This window comes from Cetorhinus maximus, chromosome 10 (assembly GCF_964194155.1).
Source record: "Cetorhinus maximus chromosome 10, sCetMax3.hap1.1, whole genome shotgun sequence".
Lineage (NCBI taxonomy): Eukaryota > Metazoa > Chordata > Chondrichthyes > Lamniformes > Cetorhinidae > Cetorhinus > Cetorhinus maximus.
Window position 1 is genome coordinate 14814595 of NC_135888.1, and position 15350 is coordinate 14829944.

At 37.6% G+C, this 15350-nt stretch overlaps 1 protein-coding gene across 8 annotated transcripts in view; it reads left to right on the forward strand.

Annotated features, from left to right (window-relative positions):
* LOC144685471 (rap guanine nucleotide exchange factor 1-like) overlaps window positions 1–15350 on the forward strand; it is a 184590-nt gene that overhangs the window by 69768 nt on the left and 99472 nt on the right. For 4 of the 8 annotated variants that reach the window (XM_078550008.1, XM_078550009.1, XM_078550010.1 and 1 more), the window contains exons 4-7: window positions 7828–7863; window positions 9474–9621; window positions 11747–11835; window positions 12538–12690. In XM_078550008.1, the coding sequence (XP_078406134.1) occupies window positions 7828–7863; window positions 9474–9621; window positions 11747–11835; window positions 12538–12690 (426 nt within the window). The remainder of the gene's footprint in view (window positions 1–7827; window positions 7864–9473; window positions 9622–11746; window positions 11836–12537; window positions 12691–15350) is intronic. The other 4 variants (XM_078550014.1, XM_078550015.1, XM_078550011.1 and 1 more) reach the window with 1 other exon arrangement.

Sequence of the window (15350 nt, forward strand, 5' to 3'; positions counted from 1 at the left end):
ACATGTAGATGAGGAATGGAAATATGAAAATAAGGATTGAATATTTTATTTTAAAAATGGAGATTGATTGCATCTGTGTGGCCTGCACACCTTAGTGTCCTGCTTGACCCAGAGTTTGAAAGTCCATATATCCTAGCCCATGAGCTAAGTTGCTTGCTTTCACCCATGTCCTAATTTCACCCCATTGGAGCCAAAACCCTCATCACTGGCTTCCAAACCCTCTTCAGCTGAGCATTGTGCTTCCTCTTTGCATAAAATACCATAGGAGAGTCCTCCTTAATGTATTAAAAATAATTTTTCTGGGCACTCTTTGTCAACCTTTCCAATACAAATTGTTGTAATCTTATTGATGGAATCTGCCTTTGTGAACTTGTCATTTGTAGTTACATTTTATCACCAATAGTGACACCTTAGCATCTCAGTATTGTCAAGTCCCTTCATCTGTACTGTAGAGGAACTACTATGTAGCATCCTGCTGTTTCCCAAATTCCTGTACGTTTTTCTATTTAAAGATAATAAATTAAAGTTTTGGGGAATTATAAGAACAGGCTGTACATTTTAAATTGGGAACTAAATTATGTTTGCATCCCCTGGTCCAGTCATCACCCGCTCAGTAATTCTGCTTTATCTAAATTCAATAATTGACCCTGACTCGCCCATGTGCACCATCACAGGAAATGAGCTGGTTATTAAGGGTATGTGTAGCCTAAATTTTATGAAGGCATTTAACTTTTTCTCCCTCTGGTCATCCTTGTAAGTGGAATGGCACAAGGTGCCAAATTGTGGCCTGTTTTCCAACTTCCTGCTTGTGCACTAATTATTGGCTGTTCAGAAGAGAGAAGGGCCTTGCGGTAATTCTAGCCCAATTTTCATTTCGTTTTTTGCTCCTTTCTGCGGGGAGGTGCTGTGCATTACTCCTTGATACTACTTCACAAGGCACCATTGAGATCGGGATGTCTAAGTGGTTATGTTCTTGTATATAGTGACATTCATGTATAGTGACATCTCTCCATTGCATTGGACCATTGAGTTTCTCTATGTTCTGCCTTTGAGGAAAAGTATGAAGTGTAAAATTGTACTATTTCATCGATATTCATTCTAATCATATCCATGATTTTTAACACCCTATTTTACTTTATCCTCCCTTAAATAATTTTTCAGAAATTATTTTTATAAAAGCTAACTCCACCCTGCAAGTAATGTATTTCACTTTTAATCTAGTAGCTTTTGAACTTTTCTGAGATACCCCTGTAAAAATCCATCCCTGAGATTCTATAATCCATAGAACCATAGAAAAGTTATGGCACAGAAAGAGACCATTCAACCCATTGTGTTTAAAAGTCTGTTTGCCACCTAAAGGAAAAACAAGCTTTCACTACTTGTTTGTGCACAGCAGCTGAAAGAAAAATAATGATCTGCATTTATACAGTGCCTTTCGTGGCCTCGGGATCCCAAAGAGCTTTATAGCCAATGAAGCACTTATTTTCTTCTGAAGTTTAATCACTGTTATGATCCAGGAAACGTGGCAGCCAATTTGTGCATGGCAAGCTCCCACAAATATCAATGTGTTAATGAGCTGATAAGTGTTTGTGTTGATTGAGGGATGAATATTGACTAGGACACTGAGGATAACTCCCATGCTCTTCAAAGTAGTGCCATGGCATCTTTTATGTCTCACCTTAGAAAGCAGACAAGGCCTTGGTTTGATATCTCATTTGAAAGACAGCCCCTCCAACAGTGCTACATTGGAATGCCAGCCTAGATTTTTGTGTTCCAAATCTCTGGAGTGGGACTTGAATCCACAACCTTCTGATTTAGGGTGAGAATGCTACCAACTGAGTTATAGCTGAGCACAAATGTACACCTTGTAGAGTTCCTGGCATCCCCTTATGGAACCACTGATTTCACTTATTTGAAAAGTGGTGCTTTAGTCAAGGTAAATTTTGCACAGGAGATTCTTCGCAGCTTTGCTAAGTTTTACCAGTTTTTTGATGGACGGACAGAGATTAATTTTGGTAGTTCCCGATATTTAGAAGTATGATTAGCACTAATGCCTAACAGACTTGACACATAACTGAGGGCAGCCTGCTTGACAAAACAAATTATTAATTGTGATTTCATGTCCAACCAATGAGTTGTGTGTTTCACATGAGAGCACATAATATTCTGTTAAGAATAGACTTGATGACAACCTTGTATTTCTGGCAACATCGGATGTAACACAGAAGAATTTAATTGGCATTTATAGTGGCTTGGGTAAATAAAATCCAGATGGCATAGAGCACTCTTTGATTTAAATATCGGGATATTATGAGGTGTAGAAAGTAATCAAAAGGGATGTTGTATTATAATGTGTTAATTGTTTAAGGATGTTGCCTCCCAAGCTCAGTAAAACCATTGTAATTTTTCCTAATTACCTATGAATGCAGCAAAGAAATTTCAAAATAAAAAGCACCTGCAAGATTAGAAATACTTTCTTCCTTTCATTTTGATTTTTCATTGTTTATAATGACCTTGTGTAACTTCTGATATCCTAGAGTATTATCATTTTGTACTTTGGTTCTCTGGTTTCCATCAGAAGTGGCATAGTAATAGCGTTCAGCAATTTGAACCAATGCCTAGTCAAACACTATGTTGATTTACAAAATACGGCCTTTACTGCAATGCGTTTTAGAGCAAAATTTTACGCAAGGGTGGTGACATTGTATTTGAATACTTTAATTTCTAGGAACAGGATTCATATCCAGTACAGATTGTTGGAATGAACATCTCCTTAATCAGCTGAGTGTAACACATTTACAACCTTCCTGAGGTGAAATCAAAATGTATGATACTAGTTTGTGTGTTTAAATTTGTAAAATTCTGCTGTTTTGAGGTGGTATAATGTGATGGTGACTGAAATGTTGGTGTCTTTTTAGGCTAATATCACAGTTTGATTTTCACCTCCCCAACCCCTATTGGACACAAGTGTAAATTACCATAATTGGGGACTAATTGTCATAAATTAACATTTTTACTTGGTATAGCTGGTGTAGGGAATTAGTCTGTCCAACAGAATAGCAGGTTATGCTGGCCTAAGATTTGAATGTCGATACATTGTTGTAGGTTAGGGAATTCTACTGTGCTTCTGACTCTCATACTTGAAGAGTCTTTCGTGCTGGCATTGGGTTCAAAATATTTTTTGCCAGCATGTGGGTCTTTTACACTGAAATTCGTCTTGCATTGGAATCATACAATTTTGTGCCCTGACGTTTTCCCCTATCAATACATTAATTTTCCTATCAACATGCTGGGTAATAGTAAGAATACAGCTCTGCCCTGGATTGCTGTTCTATTATTGGACTATGCAAACCTGGTGATAAGGCATATGCAGCCTTTCACATCTGGCTGGAGGAACTTATTCAGCAAGTTTTGGATGGATGCAGTGCATAAGATGACCTGTCCAGTTTTCTGAAAACTTGTCAGAAGCTGGTGCCATCTGGGTCACTCGCTGCTCCGTTTTCAGACGTGCATTTGTGCGGTCATTAGGCGAGGACAGACTTGGCTTAACGCATTTGTGATGAAATTGTCTATGACACTATTAAATAATGGCTATTTCTATGGAGGACTGCGACATTGGTGTAATCATAGAACTACCAGAACCAGCATCTTCAAGAGTGTAAAAATTGGCAAGGTGGGGCGGTAGAAAAATGAAAGGCTGAGAACAGAAGTAATTAAAAGAAAATTAAATGATTCTATGTTGTGTAGGTTCAATGAGTCGAATGCCTGGATCCTCAGGAAGTATTTTACTATAATATCAGTGTTTGTATCAGTGTGTTAATTGAAATTGTAAAAATGGTGGGATAGAGCTTCCAGCAGTATAAGGTTCACAATTTACAAAATAACCAAGGCAGTAAATATCTTGAATAAAAATTTAAATCGTGGAAATCTAAAATTGAGCTAACACAAAGGCAGCCAGGTAGCCTCTTTGGAGAGGCCAGACAAGTTGACATTTCAGGCGTGGGGTCCTTTGTCAGAACGTTTGGTGTGTTTCTAAAACGAATTAGATGAGACAGTGATGTTCTTGAAGCTAAAACAAAAACAGAAATACCTGGAAAAACTCAGCAGGTCTGGCAGCATCAGGAGAGGGGGGGGAGGGGAGGGGGGGAAGGGGGGGGGGGTGGGGGGGTGCATATTTTGTAAGTATGTTAGATTGAGTTAGTGCACAGATAGACATTAAAAGATTAAGGTAATAGTTTATTTTCATTTAAGAGCCTTCCATAAGAGGGTGTTACATTAGAAGATGAGCACTTAAGTGTTCACTATTATAGTGTTGGTCTATTCAGTTGTATAACTTAATCAGGATTGGGGTATTTTTCAAGATTGCCTATTTATTTTTTGTCATAATGGGTCAAATTATGAAGACAGTTCGCATAAACTTGGATTTGTACTCCCATGAGTTTAGAAGGTTAAGGGATGATCAAATTATGGTCTTTAAAGTGAAGGGATTTGATGGTGGGGGAAATTCAGAATCTGGGGCATAATCTTAAAATTAGAGTTGATCCATTTAGGAGTCAAATTGGGAAATATTTTTTCTCTCCACACCCAGTGTAGTTAAAATGTAGAACTCTCTTCTGCTAAGGTTGTGGTTGCTGGGCCATTTGAAATTTTAGATAAGAGTATTAAGGAATGTGGACCAAAGGCAGATAAATGAATGAGATGGAGAGCAACATGATATAACAACTGGTGGAACAACATGGTAGTCTTGAGAGTTGAATGGCCTACCTTTGTTCCTACGATCAAGATTTTATAATTCAATTCCACTGTGGAAGATTGAAATTATTATCTACCGTCCTTTTGTCATAACTTTAGAACTGGAAGTATTTTGCTGTAAATGACCCAACTTTCCAGATTCTTGAGCAAAATCAATGCCTTTCACTTCACAATCTAAATCATGGGGCACATATCAACTCATTCAATAAGTAACCATAAGAGTAGAATAAGTTGACCTCACTTGTGAGCACCTTGCTGTTGTGTTAGGAATTTAATACTGATTACTGACGGGTGGTTCAGAGTATGACTTTTAGCTGCAACTAATTTGTGGGAAGGGGATCAACTAGCAATGCGCTTTCTGAGGGTACAGGAAATTGCAAGAGAGTACATCTTTGGGAATTTGAAGTGGGACCTTGGCTCATTTCAACCGGTATTTGTATCTGACATTTCCACGAGAAGTGTTTGATAAATAGATGTTCACAAAAATTGGATATAATTTTTCACATTATTGGACAAGTAACAATTCAGGTAATATGCCATCACCAACATAGGACCTGTAAGAACATGAGTTTGTTTTTAAAAAGTTGACTTGTGCTTGTTATATGATTTCTCAGTTTTCTGGTTTCAAGATCAAACTTGACTTTCATAGATCGGAACGTGGCTGTATGAAGGAAAATGTTTCAGTATGTACCTGATGTATGTTGCAATCAGTATAGCATCATGCTCAAAGATTAATGCATTAATATTCACAAGATTTGACAAGAAAGATCTTGATTACAGAGAAGGACCACATGAGATTGGGAGATTACTCACGTAAAGAAGGAATTGCCATGAAATCGATGTGTCTTTTTTGTTCAGGTGCATTGTAATTTATGTGACAAATATACAAGCGTACAAATTAGGAGCAGGAGTGGGCCTTTCGGCCCTTCGAGCCTTCTCCACCATTCAGTCGGATCATGGCTGATCTGATTGTGGCCTCAACTCTGCTTTCCTTCATACCCCTATACCCTTAGATTCTTGATTGACAAGGGTGTCAATCTAATTTAGCCTTAAAAATATTCAGTGACCCTGCCTCCACTACTCTTTGTGGAAGAGTTCCACAGACTCTCAACCCTCAAAAGAAATTCTCCTTAATGGACTCTGCAACTGCAGAAAAACATCCCTAATTTTATATTCCATTCCTCTTGCAATAAATGCCAACATTCCATTTGCCTTCCTCATCACTTGCTGTACCTGCATACTAACTTGTGATTCAATTATCAAGTCAGCCAGATCCCTCTGTACCTCAGTTCTGTAATCTCCCTCCATTTAGATAATATGCTGCATTTCTACTCTTCTGCCAAAGTGGGAAAGCTCATATTTTTCCACATTAGACTCCATTTGCCAAATTTTTGCCCACTCGCAGAATCTATCTATCTATATCCCTTTGCAGATTCCTCATGTTTTCTTCACAACTTACTTTCCTAAACCTGCTCCCATTTCTTTTATTTTGTTCTTTTATAAATAAAGCCTGTGATTTTCTATTTCTGTTTGTTATTTTTGTTAATGAAGCCCTCCATTTTGTATTGGTGTCTCTGGGAAATCCTATGAAGGTCATGAGCTCTTACTGGTTCTCAAGGCGGTCACAATCAGAGGCCATAATTAATTAGTGATCTTGGTTTTTGGGCTATTCTCTGGTAATGTTGTGGAGATTTAAAAAGAGGGGAAAGATTATTTAGCTTTTTCTGTTATCGATTATGTCATGATCTCTACATCTGCATTGTTCTCTCTGGCTGTGCATAACGTTATGCAGATTCTAAAGACTTTATTTAATACCTTGTTTTATATCTAACTATCCCAGTGCAGTGATTACACCTCAGTTTCTCCTTTTGAGTCAGCAGTAACTTTCTCTGTGAGAACCATAGCTCCTTATTCATCATACACTTGTTACGCCTGATATTATCAGCACAGGCTGCATGGGACCTAAATCTCCACCTTGTCCTCTTTTTAAAATCACCTCTGGCCAACTTATAATCAGCCCTCTGCATATCACCGTTGACTTGGTGTCAGTTTTTGTTTGAATATGCTCTCTCTGAAGCACCTGGAGTCATTTCACTACATTAAAGGTGCTATACAGATGTAAGTTGGTGGTTGTGTTTATGTCACCTCTAAAGTATTTTGAAAAGTTATTTCTACTCTAATATTAATGCAACTAGTACCTACCTTAACACAGCTCATCTCTCACTCTTTTCTGTAATTCGTATTGGATAACATTTGTATTTGCTGTTTTTACTTATTTCATACTTCAAAAGTGGCAGATTTTCAATTTTTATACTGCCAGATGTGTTCATGTTAACTTATGTATAAAATTGCAAGCATAAATGGGTAAGTATCAAAGATTAAATAGTGTTGCTAATAAGGCACTGGCTATTCAAATTTTGGTTTAATGGCAAGTTGATTTTGTAAACTGTTGTTTTCCAAAGCAGAGAAAAGACTTTTGAAGAATAGGAAAATTTGACCTTCATTTTTCAATGGGCAGGTGCAACTGCCAAAGAAAATAGTGCAAAGCTGATCAGTAACTATTTTTTACCCTTGAGGCGCTTGCTGAAAAATGCATTCATATGCAACTGTTTATTTTAAAAAGTGCATTCATGCTATTAGCTCTGAACTCTCATATTTGAAAGTTCTGAAGTCTGTGATGTGATTATATTTAAAGTATGCAGAGAGGGGACAGGAATGTGGAACCTTTGGACACTGTCCTTTCACTATTGGAATCAGTATTTGAATGCAGTATTGACTGACATTTTCTTTTGAGCAGCTTTAATGTTCCTTGAAGTTCTTCAAATTGAGCACTTGGATTTGCCAAAGGGGCCATTTGTGTGGGAAATGAAAATACGCATTGTTGGATTTCAGAACAATGAAAGAATATATTATTGGGCTGGTATAAGGAGTTTATTTGCCATGTAATCTATGGTACACTTGGTTGCACTTTTATCTGTGTCCGCTGTCTGTATATGTACCATTCTGTGCCATCATCAATCTTAATTTAAATAAGCCAAGTAACAATTAATAAATGCTCTGTTGTACTAATTACAGGACACTAATCAACAGGAATCAAGTGGTGTATTTGTGGTAGGCTCATACTTTTGACTTTTTTTGGTGGAAAGCTATCCAATTCAGGAATTTCTAATTAACACTGGTTCTTGTAAGTGTTTGAGGCTATTGCTTTGTATGAACAGTTAATTGTTAGCTTATTAGCATAAAAGTTTAGCTGTCCTTATCCAGTAATTGACGTGCATCATAAAGGACAGAATAGGAAATATAGCTATACAGACAACATTTTTGTTTTATTTTGCCACATCCAAGTGCTCAATACTTTATTTTTGCTTGATTAATTAGCAGTTAAATGCATTTATATTACATTAAGTGAAAGAGTTAGCATTTTGCATGGGGAAGAGGTGGGTGCGAGAAAGAGGCAAAGGAATTTTGAAAGCGAAAGGCTGAAGACTTTGGCAAACTTTTGAAGGCCAAGAGATAGCAAGGTGAAAGTAGGATTGAGAGAGAGTAGCGACATGATGGCTAAATAATTAGCTGTGGAAGTGAAGAGGGCATGAGAACAGATGCAAAATTGATAGAAAAATGAAAGGTGACCTCAATGAAACATAAAATTCTTAGAGTGCTTGACAAGTTAGGTGCTGAGGGGCTATTTTCCCTGGCTGAAGAGTTTAGCACTCGGGGTTATGATCTCAGGTCAACTACTTAGGATTAAGATGAGGAGCAATTTCTTCACTCGGTTCTGGAATTCTCTACCCCAGAAGACCGTGAATACTTGGTTGTTCAGTATATTCATAACCGAGATTGATTGATATTTGGACACTAAGGGAATCAAGGGATATGGGGATAGGGCAGGAAATTGGAGATGAAGTAGAAGATCAGCCTCAACCTTATTCAGCAGCAAGTAGACTTGATGGGCTGTATACCCTATTCCTGCTCTGATTTCTTGCGTCCATAAATGGAGGCTAATAGCTGGACATATGGGTGGAGAGGATTTCCCAAATAGGGTAAGGCAAGGGCATAGAAGAATTTTAAAACAAGATACAAATTCTAAACATTGATTAGATGAAGTTTGTTGAGTCAGTGTAGCTGGTACAGGATAGAGTTGTGTGCTACGTTTTGTGCAGCAGGGGACATGGGCTGCACTGTTATCTGAAGGGTGGAGAAAGAATTAATCAACCGAGATGATGAATGGGTAGAATTAACACAAAACATAACCTATGTAGAGCTGTTTTCTCCATATTTTTAGGATAACTTAAATGCAAATCTCCTCTCATGCTTCTTGTATTAAGAAGGAAAAATAGCTTCTTTCCTGTAGGTGTTTGGTTTAAATTTCTCAACAGGTGCCTGTTGGTGAAGGGCTCAGAGACTGGTGACCTAGTTGAAAATGCACATCAGACTAGTCAAAACCTGTTGCAAGATGAATTTGTACTTCTGGTGTACAATCCTTCATTTGAACCACTTCTGATAAAGGGCTGTACGACTGAAAGGTTAATTTGTCTGTTCTCTCCATAGATACTGACTGGCCCGATGCGTATTTTCAGCATTTTCTGGTTTTGTTCTGATTTCAGCACTTACAGTTTCTTTTTGCTTTTTAATCTGCCAGCTGGCTTCTTTTGAATCACCTGGGATTGTAGCTTCAGTGTAAACTAGGCGCAGCATTACTCGTTTTTTTTTGCCTTTTTCAGCTCGGCCATCACATCCTGTTTAAATCAAGTATATCAGAGCCTGGCCAATCTAATTCGCTGGTCTGATCAAGTGATCTTAGAAGGTGTGAATCTAGATGACAAGGAAAGGGTCATGGCGATGATTAAAGCAGTGCTCGATGGAGTAAAGGTATGTACAAAAACACTTGGACCATCTAAACCTGTGGTCTAATTTCTGACATTGCCTTTCATTGAGCCCCGGGAATGGGATGCCAGGTGGAAGAGAAAGTAATTGTTTTTCTTGTCCTCCACCATTTGAGTCTGCATGCCACAAAACATCTCGGCCAGAATATTCCCAGATTTCCTGATCTACGTTACCTTCATTCTCAACTCTCTCATTTTCCTGTGGAGAAACACCTGATCCCAGATTGGCAGCACCTAGAACAGCAGGACTGAGATTGATTGTTCACTGCATAAATAGTGGACAGAAGCCCTTTCACTTCCATTTCTTCCATAGGCAAGTTTGTGATCTCTATTTGATGTGACTTAAAATAAAGATTTTGTTCTTTTTATAAATATTAAACAACACATCTTTAGAAGAAAGGAAATAGTAAGATTTTCATTTAACGTGAATTTGCAATTTGATACGATGGGATTACACATTTTCCCTTTGATTATATTTGCTTTCCAGCCAAAGGTTTCTGGATAGGTTTTGCTGACTTTTCAATTCAGTGTATACTTAATTTTAAAATAATTTGCCGATACCAATTTATGTTTAATTCCCAACATGTTGGATGTGCTCTTTTTTTGAAAATGTGAATGGACTGTATTGACGAAGTGAACCGACCAAATCTTTAAGACAACAATGGAAAAGTGAGCGTCAGCATGACTTTCAACCCACTGAGGACTGTTTTAGTATGGGCAAATGCCTAAAATCTATATACATTAATTGGCATTCCAGTTTGTGTACATACCGATTTTGAGTTCTAATGTTTTAATAAAATGCTAGTAGAAGCAACAAATTTCACAAATGGCTTGTTACTAGGAACCAGAATTTGCTGCTCCTATAATAACTATTTCTTCCCAGTGGAGAAATCTGAAATTCCATATCCTGGTGAACCAATGTAATGAATATACTTTCAATGGGTAAAACCAAAATCAGGGTTCACCTCAGCAGTTGGAAGCTTTAGATGATTATTTTTAAAGCTTTATCAACAGATACTGCACATTTTAGAAATTGGCTTTATTTTAAAGTTCTACCCATCCTTGTCATTGAAGAAAGGTTGAATATCAAACAACTAATACCCCAGATGAAAACCAGACAACTGGAGCAGTAACCAGTAGTCACCTTTATAAACAAGACAGCACAGTATTTATGAGTGCTATTTTTGAAAATTTCTGTTCACCAGTAAAGCATTTTCTCCTGACGTGTGATAGTTGCTGATAAAGATAACCTACGATGAAAGGGCGTGAGGACCAGGTTAAATCCCAGCCCCTCGCTCAACTTTCATATTTCAGTTGTTTACCAGAATTGTCATTTCCTATTATTTGCAGTTTTATTTTACGCTTGTCCCATCAGCTATTATATGTGGCCTGTTTAATTCAACTCAGTTGTCTATAAGATAAACATTTTAATCATCATTAGTTTTAGAGTTAAGTTGGGTAAATTCCCCTTTTCCCCCACCAATTGAATTTGAAAATTGGACAAATCTGTTAAAATCTGAAAATTAAAATTTGCAAACTAAAGTACTGGTGTGAGGTACCTGATTTCCTATTTGGAGCAGGAAGCACTTTGTCTCCATACTGTCATGGTGTCCTGTCAATCACATTTATCCCACATACATGACTAAATAATAGTCCAAAGGAGAGGAGCACTAAAAATGCAACAAATGATGCGCACCAGCTCCCTTTAGCGTTTTACTTTGTGAAGGCAATTATAAGCATTTATGATAGTCTTGTAAATGTTGCTGGAAAATGTGTTGTTTGATCAAATTTGAGTATAATTTGGAATTGCATGAGGTAAACCGCAAAGAAAGAAAACCACTGGTCATGTTTGTGGTTGGTCTATCCCTATACTTGGCGTCCCCATTCTTTCATGTTGGGATTTTGGCATTGCTTTTTCAGTAGAAAGAACTGTATGAGACTACTGATTGTCATGTGTAAATTTAGCTTTTGAGATTCATGTGCAAGTTTCCACTGAGGGTAATAGCTAACTGAACCAGATTTCAGCACATTAGTCAGCTATCTATCAATTAGATTCTTCCTGTAGTTTATTAAATAATCAGTTGTATTATGCTCTGCTTGCTTTTCTGTAGGAACTTGTGAAACTGACAATAGAGAAGCAAGAACAGCCATCTCCTACCTCTCCTGTGAAACCCAGCCAGCCAGCCTCTAAAACTGACAGGTAAGAATGATTTCCTTATATAAACAATTCAAGGTAGATAAATAACAGAGCAAATCTTTACTTTACCTGCAGCTTAAATCAAAGTCAGTTTCGATGTGATGTAGTATGTGAAGCTTGAATTAATTAAATGCTCATTTTCCCTCCTTTACACCTCAAGTGCAGCACCTTGGGATTTTGATCTAGTTTAAAGGTGCTGTATAAATAAAATTGCTATTCTTAACAATAAAAATATTTTTCAAAAATACTTTGCAGTGTTACTCTGCTTTAGAACTATGTTACAGATAATGGAATATACTGAGAATGCTGATCTTCCTTGCCACAAATAAAATATCCAAGGTATTTTTGATCTTTTCAGGGAGCATTTCTCCTTGAATTCTACAGAAATGTTTTCTATGGATTTTTAATTTCAATACTTTCTCTCCTGTGGTGGATGTTTTATAAGTGGCAATCCCTGGTTGCTCTGAGTCATTGTGTGTAGGCCAGATTAGGCGCACATAGTGAATTTCCTGATAATGGGCATTAGTGGGTTTTATGGCCATGTTTTTGGTGCTAGTCTGCAGATACCAGATTAATTTACTTCATTTTTAAATGCAAAGGGATCTAAATTCTCAATCCAGAGGCATCTCAACTACTAGACTACAGTACCCATCATGGTGGGTGGCTTTTATCTAATTATTTTGATCTTGGGCTTGACTCTTGCAGTACAACAGAGCTTCCACTGACTGACAGGGAGAAGGAAATTCTGACTAAAACTACTCCAATGACAAGATCACTGGAGATACTTCCAGACTCTGTGGAAGTAGAATGCGCCCCACCAAAACCACCATTGCCTGGTATTCGCATCATGGAACACAGGTAATGGATTAAAGGGACAATTCCTTGTGATGTTTTGTATTATTATTTCAGTAATGAAAAGTCAATCATTAAAGATAAAGGGTGCTGAGGAAGCAGTGATTTAAATTAATTAAGAATATCTTCATGCTGTTCATCATAAATGATTGTTTCACCAGCTTATCTTGATATTGTATTAATGTATCTCTTGTGACATTACCCACGGTATGTTGTTTTACAATGATGGGACTGTTAGACCAAAAAACAAAAGCTCAGCAAGAAAAATCCATCTGTGACTTCCAGGGAAGTTGAGAATAGTATTAGATTAAACGAAGAGGTTTATAATGTTATGAAGAATAGTGGTGAGAGGATTGGGAGAGTTTTAGAAACCAGTAGAGGGTGATCAAAACTTTGATTAAAAGGGAAGAATATTGAATTAGAATAAATTAGCCAGGAACATTAAAACACACTTTTACAAGTATATAAGAAGGAGAGTAGCTAAAGTAAGTATTGGTCTCTTGGAGACAGATACAGAAGAAATTATCATGGAGAATGAGGAAATGCCAGACACATTAAACAAATATTTTGTGTCTGCCTTCACATTGAAACACACAAATTACATACCAGAAATAAAGGGTGACAAAGAGGCTAATAAGAATGAGGAACTTAAAGTAATTAATTATCAGGAGAGAAAAAGTATTAGAGAAACTTAAGGGGCTAAAAACTGACATCCCAGGACCTGACTGCCTGCGTCCTAGGGTTCTAAATGAGACATTGATAATTGATGCGCTGATTATGATTTTCCAACATTCTCTAGATTTTAGAACAGTTCTTGAGGTTTGGAAGTTAACAAATGCAACTATGCAATTCAAAAAAGGAGGGTGAGAAGAAACTACAGGCCAGTTAGTTAGCCTGACATCAGTTGTTGGGGAAAATGCTGGAATCTTTATTAAAGAAGCCTTAACAATGCTACAATTGTGCAGTGCTTTGAGACCACAACTGGAGTACTGTGTGTAGTTTTGGTCTCCATGTTGAAGGAAGGGTATACTTGCAGGGGAGGTAACACAGTGAAGATTCACTCAGTTGGTTCCTGGGATGACAGGGTCACCTATGATGTAAGGCTGAGTAAATTGGGCCTAAACCCTTAAGAATGAGAGGTGATCTCATTGAAACATACAAGATGCTGAAGAGACTCGGTAGGGTCAACACAGAGAGGTTGTTTCCCCCGACTAGAAAATCTAGAACAGAAGTGCATGGACTTGGGATAAGGAGTTGATCATTTAAGACTGAGATGAGAAATGCCTTCACTTGGTGGATCTTTGGAATTGTCTACCCCAGAGGATTCGTCGTGGACGCTGTATCGTTGAGCATATTCAAAGCTAAGATAGATTTTTGGTCTCTCAAGGAATTGAGGGATTTGGGGAGTGAGCAGGAAAGTGAAGTTGAGACAGAGGATCAGCTGTGGATCATATTGAATGGTGGAGTAGGCTCAAGGGGCAGTATGCTCTACTCCTATTTCTTATGTTCTGATATTACCATGTAACATGCAAGGTATTGTACAATAGTGAAGGAGCGTTTAAATCTTGATGGCCCTTTCCTAATAAATATAGTGTGGCTTGAGGAAAGCTATCTGCAGCTTAGGGTGTTTAGAGGGTTGTGGAAATGTGTTTGGAATTCTCTGCCTCAGAAGGTGATGGAGGCAGGGTCATTGAATATTTTTAAGGCAGAGCTAGATAGATTCTTGTTAGGCAAGGGAATCAAAGGTTATTGGGGTTAGATGGAAAACGAAACACAAGATGATCAGCTACGATCTTTATTGAAGGCGGACCAGGCTCGAGGGATTGAATGATCTACTCCTGTTCCTATTTCTTATGATTTTATGTTCTCCCTGTCTCTTTAGGGTCACAAGGTATTCCCTGTGTAGAAGTGTTTTAATTAGATACATAATGGATAAGTTAGGAACTAACTGCTATTGCTCAAGGAAGTTTGTCTCTAGCTGCACAACTGATTGTAAAGTCTGTCTCCTGTCTTTCAAGATGTTAAGTTATCAAAGTTATTAAGCATGCAGGAATGACCAGCTTTTCCCTTTCTCTTTCTATTCTTTTAAGGTTGTTCAGATGTGATTATGTTTTATGGATATATTTTGAGTCGGTCATCAATTCGATGTTTGACTTTTAATATTTGGCTTGCCAATTGCAAACAGTGCTGTGTCCTGAGGAAACTGATGTTGAAAATGATTTATCATTATTTTGAGTGTTTACCAGGTTGACTGAGCCTTGAAAACAAAAGTGTAATTTTGGTAGAATGGAGTAGGCCACTAAACCTGTTAAAAAATCTTGTTTAACATGAACCAATCGCACTAACTTGTGTATTTATAGAAACGTGGACCTCAGGAGGTTGAAGGGTAGAGCCCTTGTCTTGCCCTACTATGTTATTATGTATGTGCGCGTATTATTGCATGGTTCAGGTTGCATCTCATATTGCAAGGTGGGAAGTGATACATGGCTGGTCATTGTGCATGCCTGTTTGTGGAAGTGGTCAGTAGTCACCTACAGGGATCCAAATTCTCACCAATTTGAATGCTTCTTTCTCAATGTCATAGTTTGGGTCATCTGTTCAACCCTGATGGCATTTTATTTTTGTATATTGATTAGTAGTGTTTAAAGAAGACTCATATTTGAACT